The 15,558-nt window shown below is 35.2% G+C and overlaps 2 protein-coding genes across 2 annotated transcripts in view; both read right to left on the bottom strand.

Annotated features, from left to right (window-relative positions):
* The window catches only part of LOC119776087 (beta-1,4-galactosyltransferase 2-like), a 125,084-nt gene extending 120,887 nt beyond the window's left edge, over positions 1–4,197 (bottom strand). Inside the window, exon 1 of the mRNA XM_038274318.1 lies at positions 3,809–4,197. The gene's annotated coding sequence lies outside the window, so the exon portion shown is untranslated. The remainder of the gene's footprint in view (positions 1–3,808) is intronic.
* A 1,494-nt stretch (positions 4,198–5,691) lies between these two features.
* atp6v0b (ATPase H+ transporting V0 subunit b) lies at positions 5,692–15,080 on the bottom strand. The gene is made up of 8 exons (XM_038274321.1): positions 14,811–15,080; positions 12,861–12,909; positions 10,484–10,567; positions 9,384–9,461; positions 8,005–8,074; positions 7,770–7,821; positions 7,386–7,576; positions 5,692–7,294 (listed from the first exon to the last, which is right to left on the bottom strand). Exons 1-8 carry the CDS (start codon positions 14,893–14,895, stop codon positions 7,268–7,270), a joined length of 636 nt encoding a protein of 211 aa, XP_038130249.1. The 5' UTR covers positions 14,896–15,080; the 3' UTR covers positions 5,692–7,267.
* Positions 15,081–15,558: the final 478 nt, after the last annotated feature.

Here is a 15,558-nt window from a genome sequence, read left to right as displayed (position 1 = left end):
GCCCACCATAGTTTGGTATAAAAATGTGAGAAGTAGAGAGAAAAGTTGAAAATAAACATGTGACAATACGTTAACTCTATCTGTTGAAAAAAATGGTACGCTGTTAAACTTCTATTGAAATTATCAAACAGCTGTTAAAATAAATATTTTTTGCAGTTCGAATGAATCCAGGGAATCTGAAATTATGCAATGCAATGCAGGTCATTTTATCATAAAGTGCAAACAAGGAATCAAGAGACTGATCAGTTAAAGGTCCAGGCATCTGACCAGAGCAATGATTCCCCCATGCTGCAGTTGCTCCATGTTATAATAGACTATGATCATAAGTAATTGGCAACAGTTACGTCAACTTTTGAGTAGTTGACAAACACATAAGGACGGCGCTTTTCGCAGCATCTTGTGCCAATTTTTTATTTTACTTTTATTGGGGGGGTATTTTCTTCCTCTTACCCACTGTGGTCTTTTTCTCTCTTTTTTGTCTTCTTTTGCTGTACTTAAACTTAATTTCCCTTTTGGGATTAATAAAGTATTTTTAAATTGGGTGCAGTAAAGCCTGGCGTCCCTTCAGGCTTATAAGAAAGTGGTGGAAAAACCTGGTTTCAGATCAGCAACATTGGTAAAAATAAATTGTAAACAGTTCAAGGCCTTCAAAATACTTCACACTAGACAAGACATTTTAGGCTGATTTGAGCGTTTTTTTTTTTTGCATTGAATCGGAATCCCCAAATAAATGCATGCATTCTCAAATTCATTAGTGCATGCAGCAGCCCCATCTGGCAATCACATGAAACACATCCATTGCCGCTCCTTCTATTGTTAATGTTTTGTTTGCTTTTCAATAAAAATTAAAGTTAAGTTAAAGTTAAATTAAGTTTCAATTGAAACTTGTGCAACCTTTGTTATCACCGTGTCTTATTTTATCATGTAAATGGCTGAAAAAAGCAAACTGGCTTAAAAAAAATTGGCCCATAAAATTGCCAGTACATATTGAGGATCGGTTTGACTAATCTCAAAATAATTTGTATCAGCATCAGCCTAAAAAAAACTATATTGGTCTACCTCCTACAATAATATATTTATATAGACATTCACAGCCCGATATGGGTAAGCTACATCGTAGCCACAGCTGACTGGAGCACACTGACAGAAGCGGGGCACCACTGGCACGTCTGACCACCAAGATTTTCAACTGATTATTGAAAAATTTTAACATAGTTTCTGTAATAAGGTTTATATGAAAACATGAATACCAACATGTTACTTATTTTATCGATTATTTGAAATTGAGCTGTATTGGTGGGATAGTGGTCAGCACGATTCACTATCTACAGGGTTTGAATTCCTTACAGCATGAAGTTGGGTTGTCTATGGTTTCTTCATTCATTTGCACATAGATCATGAAAATACAATATACACATGAAGATAGAACGGCCTAATCTGATGTCAAATGGTACTTTTGAACTAGGAACTTAAATCCAAAACCCATCTGCTATTATATGTTGTGTTTGACCCATGAGGAAAACGGAAGTCTAGGAATTAAATAACTTACATATGGTTAGAAATATGTTGACTTCGACCTAAATTAAGCCCTTCTGAAAGATGTGTGTATATATTGGAAAAGATATATGCAAAACCTCATGTGAAAATGTAATTTTCCTCGAGTGTTTGGGCCCAGGATCTAGTCTGGATAGTCAGACAGATGAGTTAGTGTCAACAGCCCATAAAAGCTGTTTCCCTTCATGCTTCTGTTATTTTTTTTATTTTATTTTTAAGGAAAGCACATAACAGATGCATATATCTTTTATTTGAGTCTATGAGGACCTTTTTCTTTAAGGGATGTCAACTGATGAAGGGTATCTGAGACACTGTTTTTGTTTTTTTCCTTGAGTTCAATCTATATTTCATTGCTTTGTACTTGTGACAGTGCAATGACAATAAAGTTGAATTCTATTCTATTCTACTTCTGTCCATTATCACTGGCATTTTATATTAAGATAGGTATATTTTAAATTAAAGAATGTAAAAAAACAACAACTTTTTTTTACTTTATGCATTTAAATGCAGAGAGTGACAAAAACCTTCATTTTCTAAAAGCATCTAATTTGATCTAAAGGAACAAAATGGTTTAGTCTGTCCATTATGTCCAAAAAAGGGATTCTATACAGCCAAGTTTATACAAAGTTACTTTGCAATGAAAAAAAAGAATTTTAGCATCTCAAGTTTCTTTAACACCGGGGAATCCAACAGATGCCCAAATGATTTTTCTAAGCAGACAAAAAAAAAATCTAAATTTTGGTGTGGCCCAAACAAAACGCTGATCTTTGTACCACATCAAATTTGACAGCTGAGCTAAAACGGTACATGAACACAGAGCTATATATGGAGGAATGGGCTAATATTCCAGCAAATTGTTGTAGATAAAAACATGTGGAAGAGTACAAAGAAAATGCATAACCAAAATCATGCAGATAATATAAAGTAATTGCCATTAAAAAAACTTCCCTAAAAACACTTATTGCACAACATTTCTGCTCTATCATAAGCTTGAAATAAAAAATGTAATGGAAGTAATAACAGATAAGGTTACGTGCATTTTTCTACAGCATAAGAAAATTACCTCAGTTAATTAAAGCCATCCCTTTTCCACAGCGTCTACTGATGTTATATCTTTCACTGGAAGTCATAGGCGAGAACCTAATCAAACTAATTCTACTTTCACTGAAATGACTCACCTCAAATAGTGAGACACTTTACTGCTTAAATCTGCAGTCAATGAAAGAATCTCCAGTCCTTTCGTTGACAATACCAGCTGCCCTGTATTCCCAGAGAGCAATGAGGGTGGACCTGCATCTAAAGCAGCTAAATAGATTCAGTCTTTACTAATTGCCTTTTTTTTTTTATTATTCTGTGCTTTATTTTCAGCTGATATGGCCCAAAAAATATATCTTTACTGAACTGTTGAGTCTTTGGAAACTCAGTTAGAGGGTGCTTTATTAACAAATACAGTCCCATAATATCGCTTTAGGCTTCCTGTAACAGGAAGAGGAACATCTTATATTTTCCAGAACAAGTGGTAAATTACAGAATTATCATCTGGTTAAATAATCTGATTATTTTACAGAGTGTAACCTTGTATAGAGTAGATGAAAAATAAATAAAAACAATTTAAAAAGGCAGTGTTTAAGATTAATTGGACCAAACAGGAATAATGATAAAAAAATAACTCCATCTCTTTCACCAAAGCAAAATCTCCTTTAAAAGTCTGAAATATAAGTTGATCCCAGTCCACTTTCTATATCCACTGTCACAATGAGATACTGCCATCAATGAGAGAGAGCTTTGATAAAGATGCATTCTTTTTTATCCCATAATTTTCGCAATTTTTCCTACAATACCTGTGCACACCTGTGCTCCTTCTGCACCATTAGACATGCAGCTGGGGTCTATTAAGTGCACAGAATCCGTAATAACCTGCAATTCTCAGAAAATTGCACTGCTGGAGTAGAAAGAGTTGATTCACATCAGCAGCCAGAGGAGCTGAGCAGGAATATATGGAGGGGTGAGGTAAGCCTAGTATGGCGGGTGTAAGGATGCTGCTAATTCATGGAAATGTGCCTGAGGAGGGAATGTAGGGGTGCAGGGGGCAGCAGATGAGATCTGATCTCCTCAACTTGGTCGAATGCAACGCAATGTGCGCTGCAGGACTTCTGTGTCTCTGTGTTGGAAGAATGAAGACAAACAAAGCATGCATGTATATTACAGGCAGAGGGAAACAATACCTCAAAGCATGCAAACACAGAGCACCTACCGTGATGATGTGTCTGTTACAGCTCCTCTCACACCAGCAGAGAAACGTAAATCTGCGTGCTATTAAAATGTAGAAACCCTCCGAAACCCAGGAGGTTGAGATGTGGCTGTGATCAGGATCTCTGTGTTGTTTTTGTGTGAACACGCAGACTGTGATGTCCTCCCCTCCTCACCGAGGAAGCAGCCTCACGCTGAGCCCCAAACCCCAAACACACCCGGAAAGATGCGCGAACCGACAGAGAAGAAACAATCCCAGGGTTTTCCAGATTTCCTGTCATCGCACTGGGCTTTTAGGGAGAGGATGGTAGGAATGATGCTGTCTGAGGATGAGGCTGCGAGCAGGTCCGTCGCTCTTGTTGCCTACGGAAGCCTACGCGGTCGAGATTCTATTTCGCACTTTTGCGTAAACGATGCTACACCGACTTCTATAAATCAGCCATTTAAATAAATGGATAGATACAAACGAACTGATGAAACTAAAAAGAAATCTGATAAAATTATGGAAATGTAACCTTTAAAATTGCCGAGCATGTACAATGCTATTATTAAAAAACAGAAAACACTGAACATGTGATGTTAGTGATAGAAGAATCGCGGTGCTCTTCATCAACAGAAAAGATGATCATAAATCACTGCTAAACTGAACAGAGATGCAGCTGGGAATACATTCAACTAGATCTACAAATACAAGAATCTATGTGCTTTAGTCAAAGTCTTCAAAAATCAAACTCTTACATAAAAAAGTTAAAAATGAAAACGAAAAAAGGAGGTATTGATTGATTTAATAAATACGGAAGAGGATTAGGGCCACTGGAAAAAAAAAAAAAGTTAACTGATTTTTACATTTTATTTCTGTTTAATATAGGAAAAAATAATTCTGAGATTGAAGCCAGAATTCGGAGATTCAGGTCAGAGTTCTGAGATTAGTCAGAATTCTGAGTAAAAAAATATACTCTGAGAATAAAAGACAGAACTCTGAGATTAAAATCAGAATTATGAGGGGGGAAAAAGACAGAATTGGGAGATTAAAGTCAGAATTCTGAGAAAAGAAAGTCAGCATTCTGAGATTAAAGTCAGAATTCTGAGAATAAAAGACATAACTCTGAAATTAAAGACAGAAATCTGAGATTAAAATCATAATTCTGAGATTAAAGCCAGTTTTCTCAGGGGAAAAAATATAAGAATTCTGAGATTAAAGCCAGAATTTAAAAATCTGTTAATTTTTTTTTTTTTTTTGTGCCCCTAATCATCTGAAAGATAGAAAATCAGTTTATAAAGATAAAAAAAAAAAAAAAAACTGAGATACAATATAACTTTTATTGCTGCTTTGCTCTGCAGGCCTACATATCAGATACTTTTGAAGCAGACCAATGTCAAATCTTTCTTATAACCAGAAAAATTGAAACATTACAGTTTAAATAAGGTTCATTGTTCATATTAATACACATCCGTTTACTGTATGATTATAAAGCAGGTCTACTTACATTTGATGTTATAATGAAGAACTGAACCAGTGCTCCAAAAATTAACAATTTTATTGTATGTTTGAACATGGCCTTAAGTCTTTGAACTTGTGCAGCACACCATATACAAAAGGTCTTTAGCGAGTTCAGCTCTTTTTATATATTTTAGTTGTATTGCTATAGTTTTAATACATTTCAATGTTTGTTTTTTGCCCATTACAATGTTGTTAAATTTATGCTCTGTGTTCATTTGCCTGTAAGATTTGTAAGTAAAATTCATTGTACCCGTTTTGAGCAGAAAGTCATGGTCTAGGTCGCCATCTAGTGGTAGTGCACTGAAGCACAGCAGGCCAGGTTACACGGAGTTCAGCAACAAGACGCCACTGATTATGAAATACTGATGAAACAGATCAGACAGTAAAAAGTTGATTAAACCATTTATTTTGTTTCCCAACATTTATGGAGCCAGAAGGAAAATCAGATTTTGCTTGCATCTTCCACAATGTTAAAAAACAATGGGATATTTTCTGACCACCATCACATCAACATAGTGTATACACAGTACCATCTACAGTTACTACAAACCCAGAATTTCATAGAATTTCGTTGTCCATTTTGAATCATAAATCTTCTTTTAGGCGTTTTAATTAGAATGAGATTTGTTTAACAAAATACAATGCACCTTTCTAATGTATGATTTGATGTTTACGCTCAAATAAAACAGTGAAGGAAAAGGGAACAGAAAAATTAACTGTATCATCTCTGGTAATGCCTTGATTTAAATATTTTCTTCTATCAGGCAACTTCAAATTAAAATACCCGAAAGACTCCTAATGAACAGGATTTACAAACAAATGTCTAAGCATTAATAAAGCTCATGGGATATATCAGAAGTCACCTCGTCTTGATTTTCATTTCAAAACAACCACAATCGTCACACAATTTGAGGAATGTTGGTTAAATCTTGGTAAACAATAAGCAGATAATGCAGATTTGACTGTCAAATATCATCTGAACCAAAATGGATACAAACATACAAAAAAAAAAAGTATGAAGTAAAACATTAATAATCTGAAGTATCAGATCAACTGAGACCGATTTAAACTGAGTAAGAAACCAATTTCTTACTGCAAACATGCCTCTTCTTTTTCTGAGTTGACTGATGGTGAATGAAGCTACGACAAACAAAAATGGCTGCCACGAGGCAATGATGGACATTTTATTTGAAAACATAAAATGTATATACGTCTTCTAAAAGATTCCTTTAGTTTGTTACAACTTTTAAACAGCCTGTCATGTCTTGTAATTTGAAAATGAATTTTTGTTTTGAAACAGCAAGAACTGTGTGGTATACAAATGGCTGGCTTGGGAGTGACTGCTCTGATTTATATGTTGCACAATTACAACTTTACAATAGTCTTAATTTAAAATTCATAAATGTTTTCTATTAGGAGCTAGGGAACGGAAAAAAATAAACACTGTATGGGAACCACCTGCAGAAAGGCCCAGCTTCAGATTTCCAAATACAAAAACAAAAACTGACAAACCAGACCACAAGCACAATCACAAACGTCCTCAAGCTTCACAGAAAGGAAGAAAAAAGAAAGGTGAATCATATGTTCTGCATTCACACACACACTATTTTCAAATACTCAGTTTTAAACATCATTGAATAAGAGTGGTCTGAAAGATTATACAAGAAAACCTCTCAAAGAAAGCAAAGCCTCACAGCTGAAAGCTGCAGATTACTTCCATGACTCATGAAGCTGAATTGTTACAATTATCTGGTGAGAACATGAGGAAATGCACAAGAAAAAAAAAAACACTTTTTCCCTATTCAACATGCAAGCTTCCTTAGGATCAACCCACTCTTATACAAATGATGGTTAAAAACAATACACACCAAATATAGACATTCCAATAATTTACGATGTATGTACACAATAATCCATCTGATTTTTCAGCAGTATACTTTTCTTCTCAGCATGTTAGAGCATCTAATCGCCCATCTTTATTTTAGAGGTCTGGAAGAGAAGAAGAAAAGAAACATATTAGAGAAATGTATCAGTAAATGCAGGCAAATGCCAAGAAGTATTGCTTAAAAGTGTGTTTTACCTGCAGAATTGCTACAATGACTCCAAACAGGCCAATTGCACTGCCAAAGATTTCCACAATAAGGATCTTCACAAAGAGGCTAGCATTCTGGGCATCTGCCAGAGCAGCTCCACTGCCCACAATGCCCACACAGATCCCACAGAAAAGGTTGGAAAAGCCCACAGTGAGGCCAGCTCCAAACATGGAGTAACCTAGCCGTGCATGGGATGAAATAAATCATGGGTTCAATATCACACAGCAAGGGAAATAAAAAATATATATGAAATCTCACACTTAACATTGCGTTTTTCAGGTTTCAGCTTTATGTTAAAGAAGCAATTCAAAATGAGTCTGTTTGGGTTTTTTTCCCCTTTAAAACTGAGACATGCGAGCAGGTTAACTCACCAGCTTGGTAATTTCGTGCTCCAATGGTCTCTGGGGTTGTTGCGCTGAAGTTCTGTATGATGAGAAGAGATTATTTTTAGGGACAATAACTTCTCTTTGTTTTACCGTTTCCGTAGGATTACAGTTTTGTATTTCAGGCCTCCAGCTTTTTTCAATGCTCCCATTGTTCACTATGTAGAACTACTTTTATTGTTTATAATGATGGAAAAAGCTTTACAGGAGAGTTTTTCTATACCTCCGCCATGTTGCTAATGACGATAGCCATGATGATCCCATAAATGGCAACAGCTTCACAGAAGATGATGCTGCAAAATAAACACAGAGAAAAAGATAACGCATTAGGAATTAGATAAGTTTTTCAATGTCAGTAATTCAACTTAAAAAGGACAAACTACTGCTTTTTTGTTGATTGGAGTTTACAGCTAATGTTTTAACATCATACTTTATAGGGTCAATGAAAGATGACCTTTAATTTTTTTTTTTACGGTACTAGTGGCTCGGTTATTTTCCAACAGTAGGCTGACAGGAAAGGGAATATGAGAGAGAGGGACAGACATGCAGGAAAACACTGGATTCGCCGGATTCGAACCCGGGTTGAAAGCGTCAAGCTAAGGTCTCCATACATGGGTAGTGCATGCCAACCAATGCGCCACCTGGAACACCAGATGATGTTAATTTTTTTTTTACAGCGGTTTTAAATTATGGTCTGCTGATTGGACAGTTGTTTCCAAGTTACTGACATCCTTCACAAAACATTTCACAAACTGTCATGATTAAAGAGTCCTGATAAAACAACATTTTATCAGGAGTTTAGAGACTGTAAGTATGCCTTTAGCTGACAGAGCAACCCACTTAAAGCAGGAATTATATCAATATATCTATATATATCAATATATCTATATATCTATATATATCTATATATATCTATATCTATATATATCTATATCTATATATCTATATATATCTATATCTATATCTATATATCTATATCTATATATATCTATATCTATATATCTATATCTATATATATCTATATCTATATATATCTATATCTATATATATCTATCTATCTATATCTATCTATATCTATCTATCTATCTATATCTATCTCTATATCTATATATATATCTATATATATCTATATATATATATATATCTATATCTATATCTATATCTATATCTATATCTATATCTATATATATCTATATATATATATATATATATATATATATATATATATATATATATATATATATATATATATATATATATATATATATATATATATATATATATATATATATATAAATTTCTACAGCCTAAACTTTACACTTACCCTACACTTAACCCTTAACCATTACGGGTTCATACCCAACCCTAACCTAAAATCAATTCACACCTTAGTCCTTAACATAACACCTAAGCTCCTAAGCCTAAAACAGCATTTCTACCCATGGACGCCAGACATTGGTCCCCACCATGTAAAAATATGCACACAGAAACCTAATTGATCTAAATACATGATTTACTTTTCGTTTTATTGACTTTCACAGTAACTAGATGTACTTGCATTGTTAGTTTTATTCTAAATAACAGATTTTCAGAAGAACCTACCTGACCAGATTTTTTGTTTTAATTCTTGGAGCCTTAACACCACCACCAATGATGCTTGAACCAGTGATGTAGATTCCCCTGGAATGAGAAAAAAAAAATACTTTATATTGGTGAATGTCCAACAAATTAAGTTGAAGTTAGATTGTGGTAACTAGTATTTTCGGGACACTAACACATTGACTGTAATCCACATCGCTACAAATGAATCCACAAACACCTTAAAGACTGTTCAGGATGACCTAACTCCTCAAAGATGGAAGAACACTTTTTGATATCAAGGCTAACTGCAGACATGACTCTTAAATTAACTTAACAACATGTTCAATAAAAAACTCAAACCAAGTATTACAATGATGCTAGCTGGCAGCACATAGTAATGTGAGAATCCCAACAATTCCCCATATTTAGAGTTTACAAACATCTTTATTCATAAAAATCTCATATCCAACATGCACATATATAAAGATGGCTTCAGTGGTTTTAAATACCAAACCTTCTTTTGCACCATTGGTTTCTGGCATTAGGATAAATTCTTGGCTTATATCTGCATCAATTAGACCAATACAGCTTAGAATACATACAGATTCAACAGCTCAGTGCAGCTACTCCATATTTCTCTGCGTTTTCATACATTGCAATACATCATAGTTTTCTCTAAATTAATGTTATGACAGTTTGCATAGTTGTTGGGCTATAAACAGGGTAATAAGGGCTTCCTCTCCAAAGATCACCAGGAAATGAGAGAAGATCTGCAGCAACTGGACTCATTTTAATGATGAGTTTCTCAACTGTTCAGCTGCATCAACGTTGAATGATTTGTGTTCTATATTAAGACTCATTATCGTCCTCAAATATCTTGCTTTTCCCAAACCTAGTATAGCATTAGAAATGTGTTAAGAATTACAAGATGAAGAGATGTTATAAACCAATGCATCTTTAATATAAATTATGCATTATTGATCACTCCTGCATTAGAATTTGAGGGACATTTGTATCTAACGAAAGTCTTAACTCGAAGCTTGGAAACTACTGTACAAAATTCTCAAGTTTGATTTTAAACTACAGATGGACGGGGGGGGGGGGTTTCTCCTCGTACTTACCAAGCAGCTCCCACTACAGACAGAGAAATGGCCAAACCAATGCCCAGACTGGCCCACATGAAAGGAGAGGTTTCCGTCAAAAACCTGTAGGTAAATAAATAAAAGAAACTTTACACTAATGATTCAATAAAAAAATAAATAAAAACTTTATGGATCGAGTGCTTTATTTCACAGCCAGCTTATTTCAAATAAAAACTAAACATTGCAGCCCTGATAGGGCTTTGTTCAGGGAGGGAAATGGCTCCAGGCAGGAAGGCTTTCCTGTAGCAGTCTGTCCAACAGCGGATCTGGAGAGGCTTCTGTGACAAGGCATCTTAACTTTTGACAGGGGGTAAACTAAATTTAGGTCACTGTATGTCTAATGTGGAAATTGACACGGATATAAAAAATTGCTTTAAAACACACACAGTGTCTTAGAACAGTCAAAATAAGACATGATGAATATCAACATTTCTAGGAGCCAGGAATTCACCCTCATTTTAGGGTTGCAGGGTTGGGAATTTGTTGTGTGGTGGAACAGTTTCACATATGATTATTTTTAATCCTGTTTCGCATTTTCCATGTTCTGTCTTAAATCTTTCCCTATTGATTGTGTTTAAAGTGGTGGGTGTCAGAGGAGATTCACACACTAAGGCCAGCTAAGGAGGAATGTTGACAACAGAATGGTTTAGGCTACAAACAACATACTGTCTTCCCCTCCTCAAATCTATGAAATTGTGTGCACATTTTCCTTCAACGCTTTCTGCCTATGAAAGCAGGAGCCTTCCAATGCTTTATACCTTTAAATACATTTGCAAGACAAAGTTCAATTTGTTTAACTGAGTGGTGGTCTGTCCAACTTTGATCAATAAAAATTCCACAACAATCGTCAGCAGCGCAAAGCATCTTGGATCTCGCATCCACGACATGGAAGCTGTTAAATGCAGCATTACTGTTGGACCAGGACGGTTTTAGAATTTAAATTTAAAAATAAAAAAGGAAGAGGGCTAGCAGAGGGGAGATCCCTTTGACCTTGAATGAGCCGACTTGTTGACTCAGTTAAGGTCATTTGGTTGTGGCCAGTTTGTCGAAAACATCTTGCTAACCAGTTAGTAACTTAGTGCTAGTAGGTTCCCAATGAGAAATTAAAAACAAGACTGTCAAGGAACGCTAAGGACAGCGGAACATGCAAGAGGAGAGTTTTGTGTCGGAGGTCGTTGATGAGTCTCTTCTGTTATACATTTTTTATTTAGAGGAGGAAAGCGGGGACAGAGTTGTTGTGGAAGAGGACGCCAGGGCGGCAGAAGCTTGGTTTGGTGTAGAAGGCTTAGAGCCATACATGTTTGAGCCCTTGCCTCGCAACGCTCCCAGTTCTGTTAGGTCTACGCCTGCTAAAGACAAAGACGTCCATCCCCGTGAACACTGGGGACGTAACTCAATGGTAAAGTAAATGATGATTCTTATTTATTTCAACCGTTTCGCATATTAGCTGCGACATTTGAATCAAGATGCTCTGACCAAAAAACCTGCTCCTGTGCTGGCCGACTGGCTGGACAGAACACATTGTACGATGAAAACTGTCATATCCCCGAACTTTATCGTCATGTATGTCTCATACGTTTTCGACATGAGAACCAGTCCTAAACAAAAATGTCAATTAAATAGATAGATCCTTTATTTTACAAATGGAACATTAAAGATTGAGTAATTAGGTGTTTTATTAAAGACTAAAGATTATTTTGGCAGAAATTGGTCTAACCAATCTCAAAAAGCACTGTCAGTATTTTGGCATGGTTCTTTGAAGTGTTATTGCTTTTCCATCCACTACATCTTAATTTAATCAAAAAACAAATATTAAGTGATAAATAAAACTAGATATTAACAATGGATAACAAATAGAGGGGGCAGCAATACACCCTCCTCAATCTCCAACCATAATACAATGTTTTGAACAGTTGAACAGATGGAAGTCAGAAAGAGTAAATTGAATACCACATTCTAATAAACTGCAATCTACTTTAAATTGCAAAAACTACCACCTGTAAAGGGCAACTAGTTTAAGTTTGGCTAATTGTTCTAACACGCAACAGAATTAAATATATCTATCAAAACAAATAAAGAATAACTACTTGGCTTAGTAAATCACAACTACTACGCCATGGCCCCTACAAATACACCCTGGCACCCATAGGGTGGCCCTAGTTAGGGAACCACTGCGCTAATGAATCAGCCAACACATGCAAATATCGGCTAGATACAGATACAAGGGAAGAAAAAGAAAGAAGGTATAAATGGGAGAATATCCGTTCAGATCAGTCCTCATCTCCACCTTTTTTTTGTTGTGCTTTAGAGATAAAGGATTAGGCATAAAAAAAAGAATAATAAAAACAATACTTACCATGCCACATCAAAGCGGAATCCAAGGTCAAATATGGTATAGCATATACCTGTGAGGAGAAGAAGAGTTTGAAACTGTTAAATAGCTAAAGAGAGACATTTCCTTGCAGTGAATGAAAGTGTAGATTATGATCCAGATTATTTATTAGTAGCAACACTGAAAATCCCTTGGTACATGCCTAAAAAGCTTTTTGTTTTAACAGCTCTGTACTAGATTTGATAACCTCCTGCTCCAAGTCTTTAAAAAAGGGGTCAATATCACTGAAGGTATTTGATGTAAACCATTTAATGTTTACTTTTATTGACGTGGTCAAGTGCTGCTCAGAGGATGCAATCAGCGCTTCTGTAAAGCTTGTGAGCAGATGGAATCATAAAGAGCTCTAAAGTTTCTGGGCACATTGCTGCTCTGAATTTGGACTTGAGAACAGAACAGCTGACCAGCACAAGCAGACGGCATGGCTTTTTAAATTATTACTGTGTCCAAATCTCACTGCGGACCTTAAAAATTATCTGTAATTCTGTGGTTCTCCAATACAGCTTCAGAATCTGGGATCTGATTTCAAAATGAAAAGTAAAAGAACTTCAGACCACCAAGCAACATTTATTGTATTATTTTTCCTTCTGCCTGGGACAGACATTTTTCACACCTCAGGTTCAGGGGTGGTTTAACAATAGTCCATGTAATCAATGTTTATTTCATATGGATGAAACAACGCGCTTCACTACATAATCCTTTCGAGATGAAGGCAATCCTAGTTTCTTTTATCCTTTCTTTCTTTTTTCAAAACTATACTTTTCTCCCTCCAATCAAGTCCTGGTTATGTCCGGACACAGCATAACAGAAACCAGCAATTTCTTTAGCAATGGAGGGACTCTTACCCTCCTTGTGGAGGGTGTCAACTGCTGCCTTTTGGACACCAGTGCAGTTTTATTTTATAACAAATAAGATCTTCCTAATCAATGCTGAGAAACAAACGTTTGAGGGTTTTTTTTTTTAAAGCCACAATGCTACTAATAGAGAAACACATGAAATGTATAATCATGTATAAATCTGAAAAATAAAGACACGTTGAACTAATTCAAACGAATAACTAAAATAAAACATAATGTCTTTAGTTACTGAGATGCAGCTCAACACAGGAGCCTGCTCTACAGAACTAATATATATATATATATATATATATATATATATATATATATATATTTTTTTTTTTTTTTTATTATCATATAATATAAAACCCAACGCAAATTAAGAGTTCTGCAACACAGCATGCGGTTTGTGAAACTTGTTTCACCTTGAATAAACTAATGCCCCTTACATAGGGCCCTGCAGAAATCCTGGAAAACTGACATTTCTGCGATGCTTCACACTCACGTGAACTGCAGCAGTTCCTGTTTGTAGTTTTTGTATTTTGTTCTCAGCTAGGACAGGCTAACATGCTAACGTTAGCTAACCAAACAAATTCAGGCCTTAAACCCCTTTACCAAACAACCGTTGATCAAAATAACCCTAACTATATAAAAAAGGCAGTAAAGTAGTGAACATATATGCCAACATGTTCTGTCTCATGAATATTTGACATGATATTTTCTAAAAACTTAGCTCTTCGGTGCTAACACCATTGTAGCTAGAGGGTACATTCACTAAATGACACTAGTTGTAGACTAAATCGTGTAAATGTGAACTATTCTCAAAACCAATGTATGTTCTGGCATTTATTTTTGAACATATGCGAACACCCAACGTTAAATTAATTAGAACAGCTAGCCAAAAAGCCGCTTACAAAGCTAATTCCAAGAAGTAGCCAGGACCCACTGAGCGCTGTTCATCTAAAAAAAATACCAACTATGGTAAAACATAGGTTATGACTACTGGGTATTAAAAAGATTTAAAGATCCATTTTCATTAACTCAACTAATAAACATTTATATTAAAGCATTGCAAGCTTACCGACGACTAGAATGGTACTCCAGAAGGCCAAAGTGACCCCCGTGTAAAGAATGGCGTGTCCGTTCATCATCCACTCTAACAACATCTATCTGGCTATCTATCTAAACTGCAACGACAGCTAATTACGATCAGCTTTAATTAAAAAACTGACATTAAAGAAGCGGAGAAAACGGTGTAATTCTGATTCTTTTGAATCAGTGACCGCCTGTAGAGGAGGAAGAGCATCAAAAGGAGAAGCTGGTGATGTCAGCTGATCCAGCATGTGACTTACTTTACAGTCGTTGTAACGTTTCAGAGAATAAGATTAGGACACAACCCCTATATAAATATATATATATATATATATATATATATATATATATATATATATATATATATATATATATATATATATATATATATATATATATATATATATATCCCTATCTACGTTAGTATATTTGTTTTAAAGACATTTTAATATTTAACATCGCTCAAAACAACATAATAAATAATCTAAGAATACAAATGCATCTCCAAAGGCTGCATTTAAGAGCCTGACGTTTCCTTGTATGTCCACTAGATGTCACTATTGTTCCAGCGCAGTAGAAAGGTTTTTAAGAAAGCAGTTTGCTTATAAATCTATGACATTAGATCTGATGGGTGCATATTAAAGATGTGCAACGCAAATAGCCAAAAAAGTAACTTTAAATCAACTATAAACATACCCAAACCATTTTAAGTCACATTAATTTTGGAACTACATTGG

This window comes from Cyprinodon tularosa, unplaced genomic scaffold (assembly GCF_016077235.1).
Source record: "Cyprinodon tularosa strain WSP-4 unplaced genomic scaffold, ASM1607723v1 ctg908, whole genome shotgun sequence".
NCBI lineage: Eukaryota > Metazoa > Chordata > Actinopteri > Cyprinodontiformes > Cyprinodontidae > Cyprinodon > Cyprinodon tularosa.
This window is presented reverse-complemented; position numbering and strand designations above follow the sequence as displayed.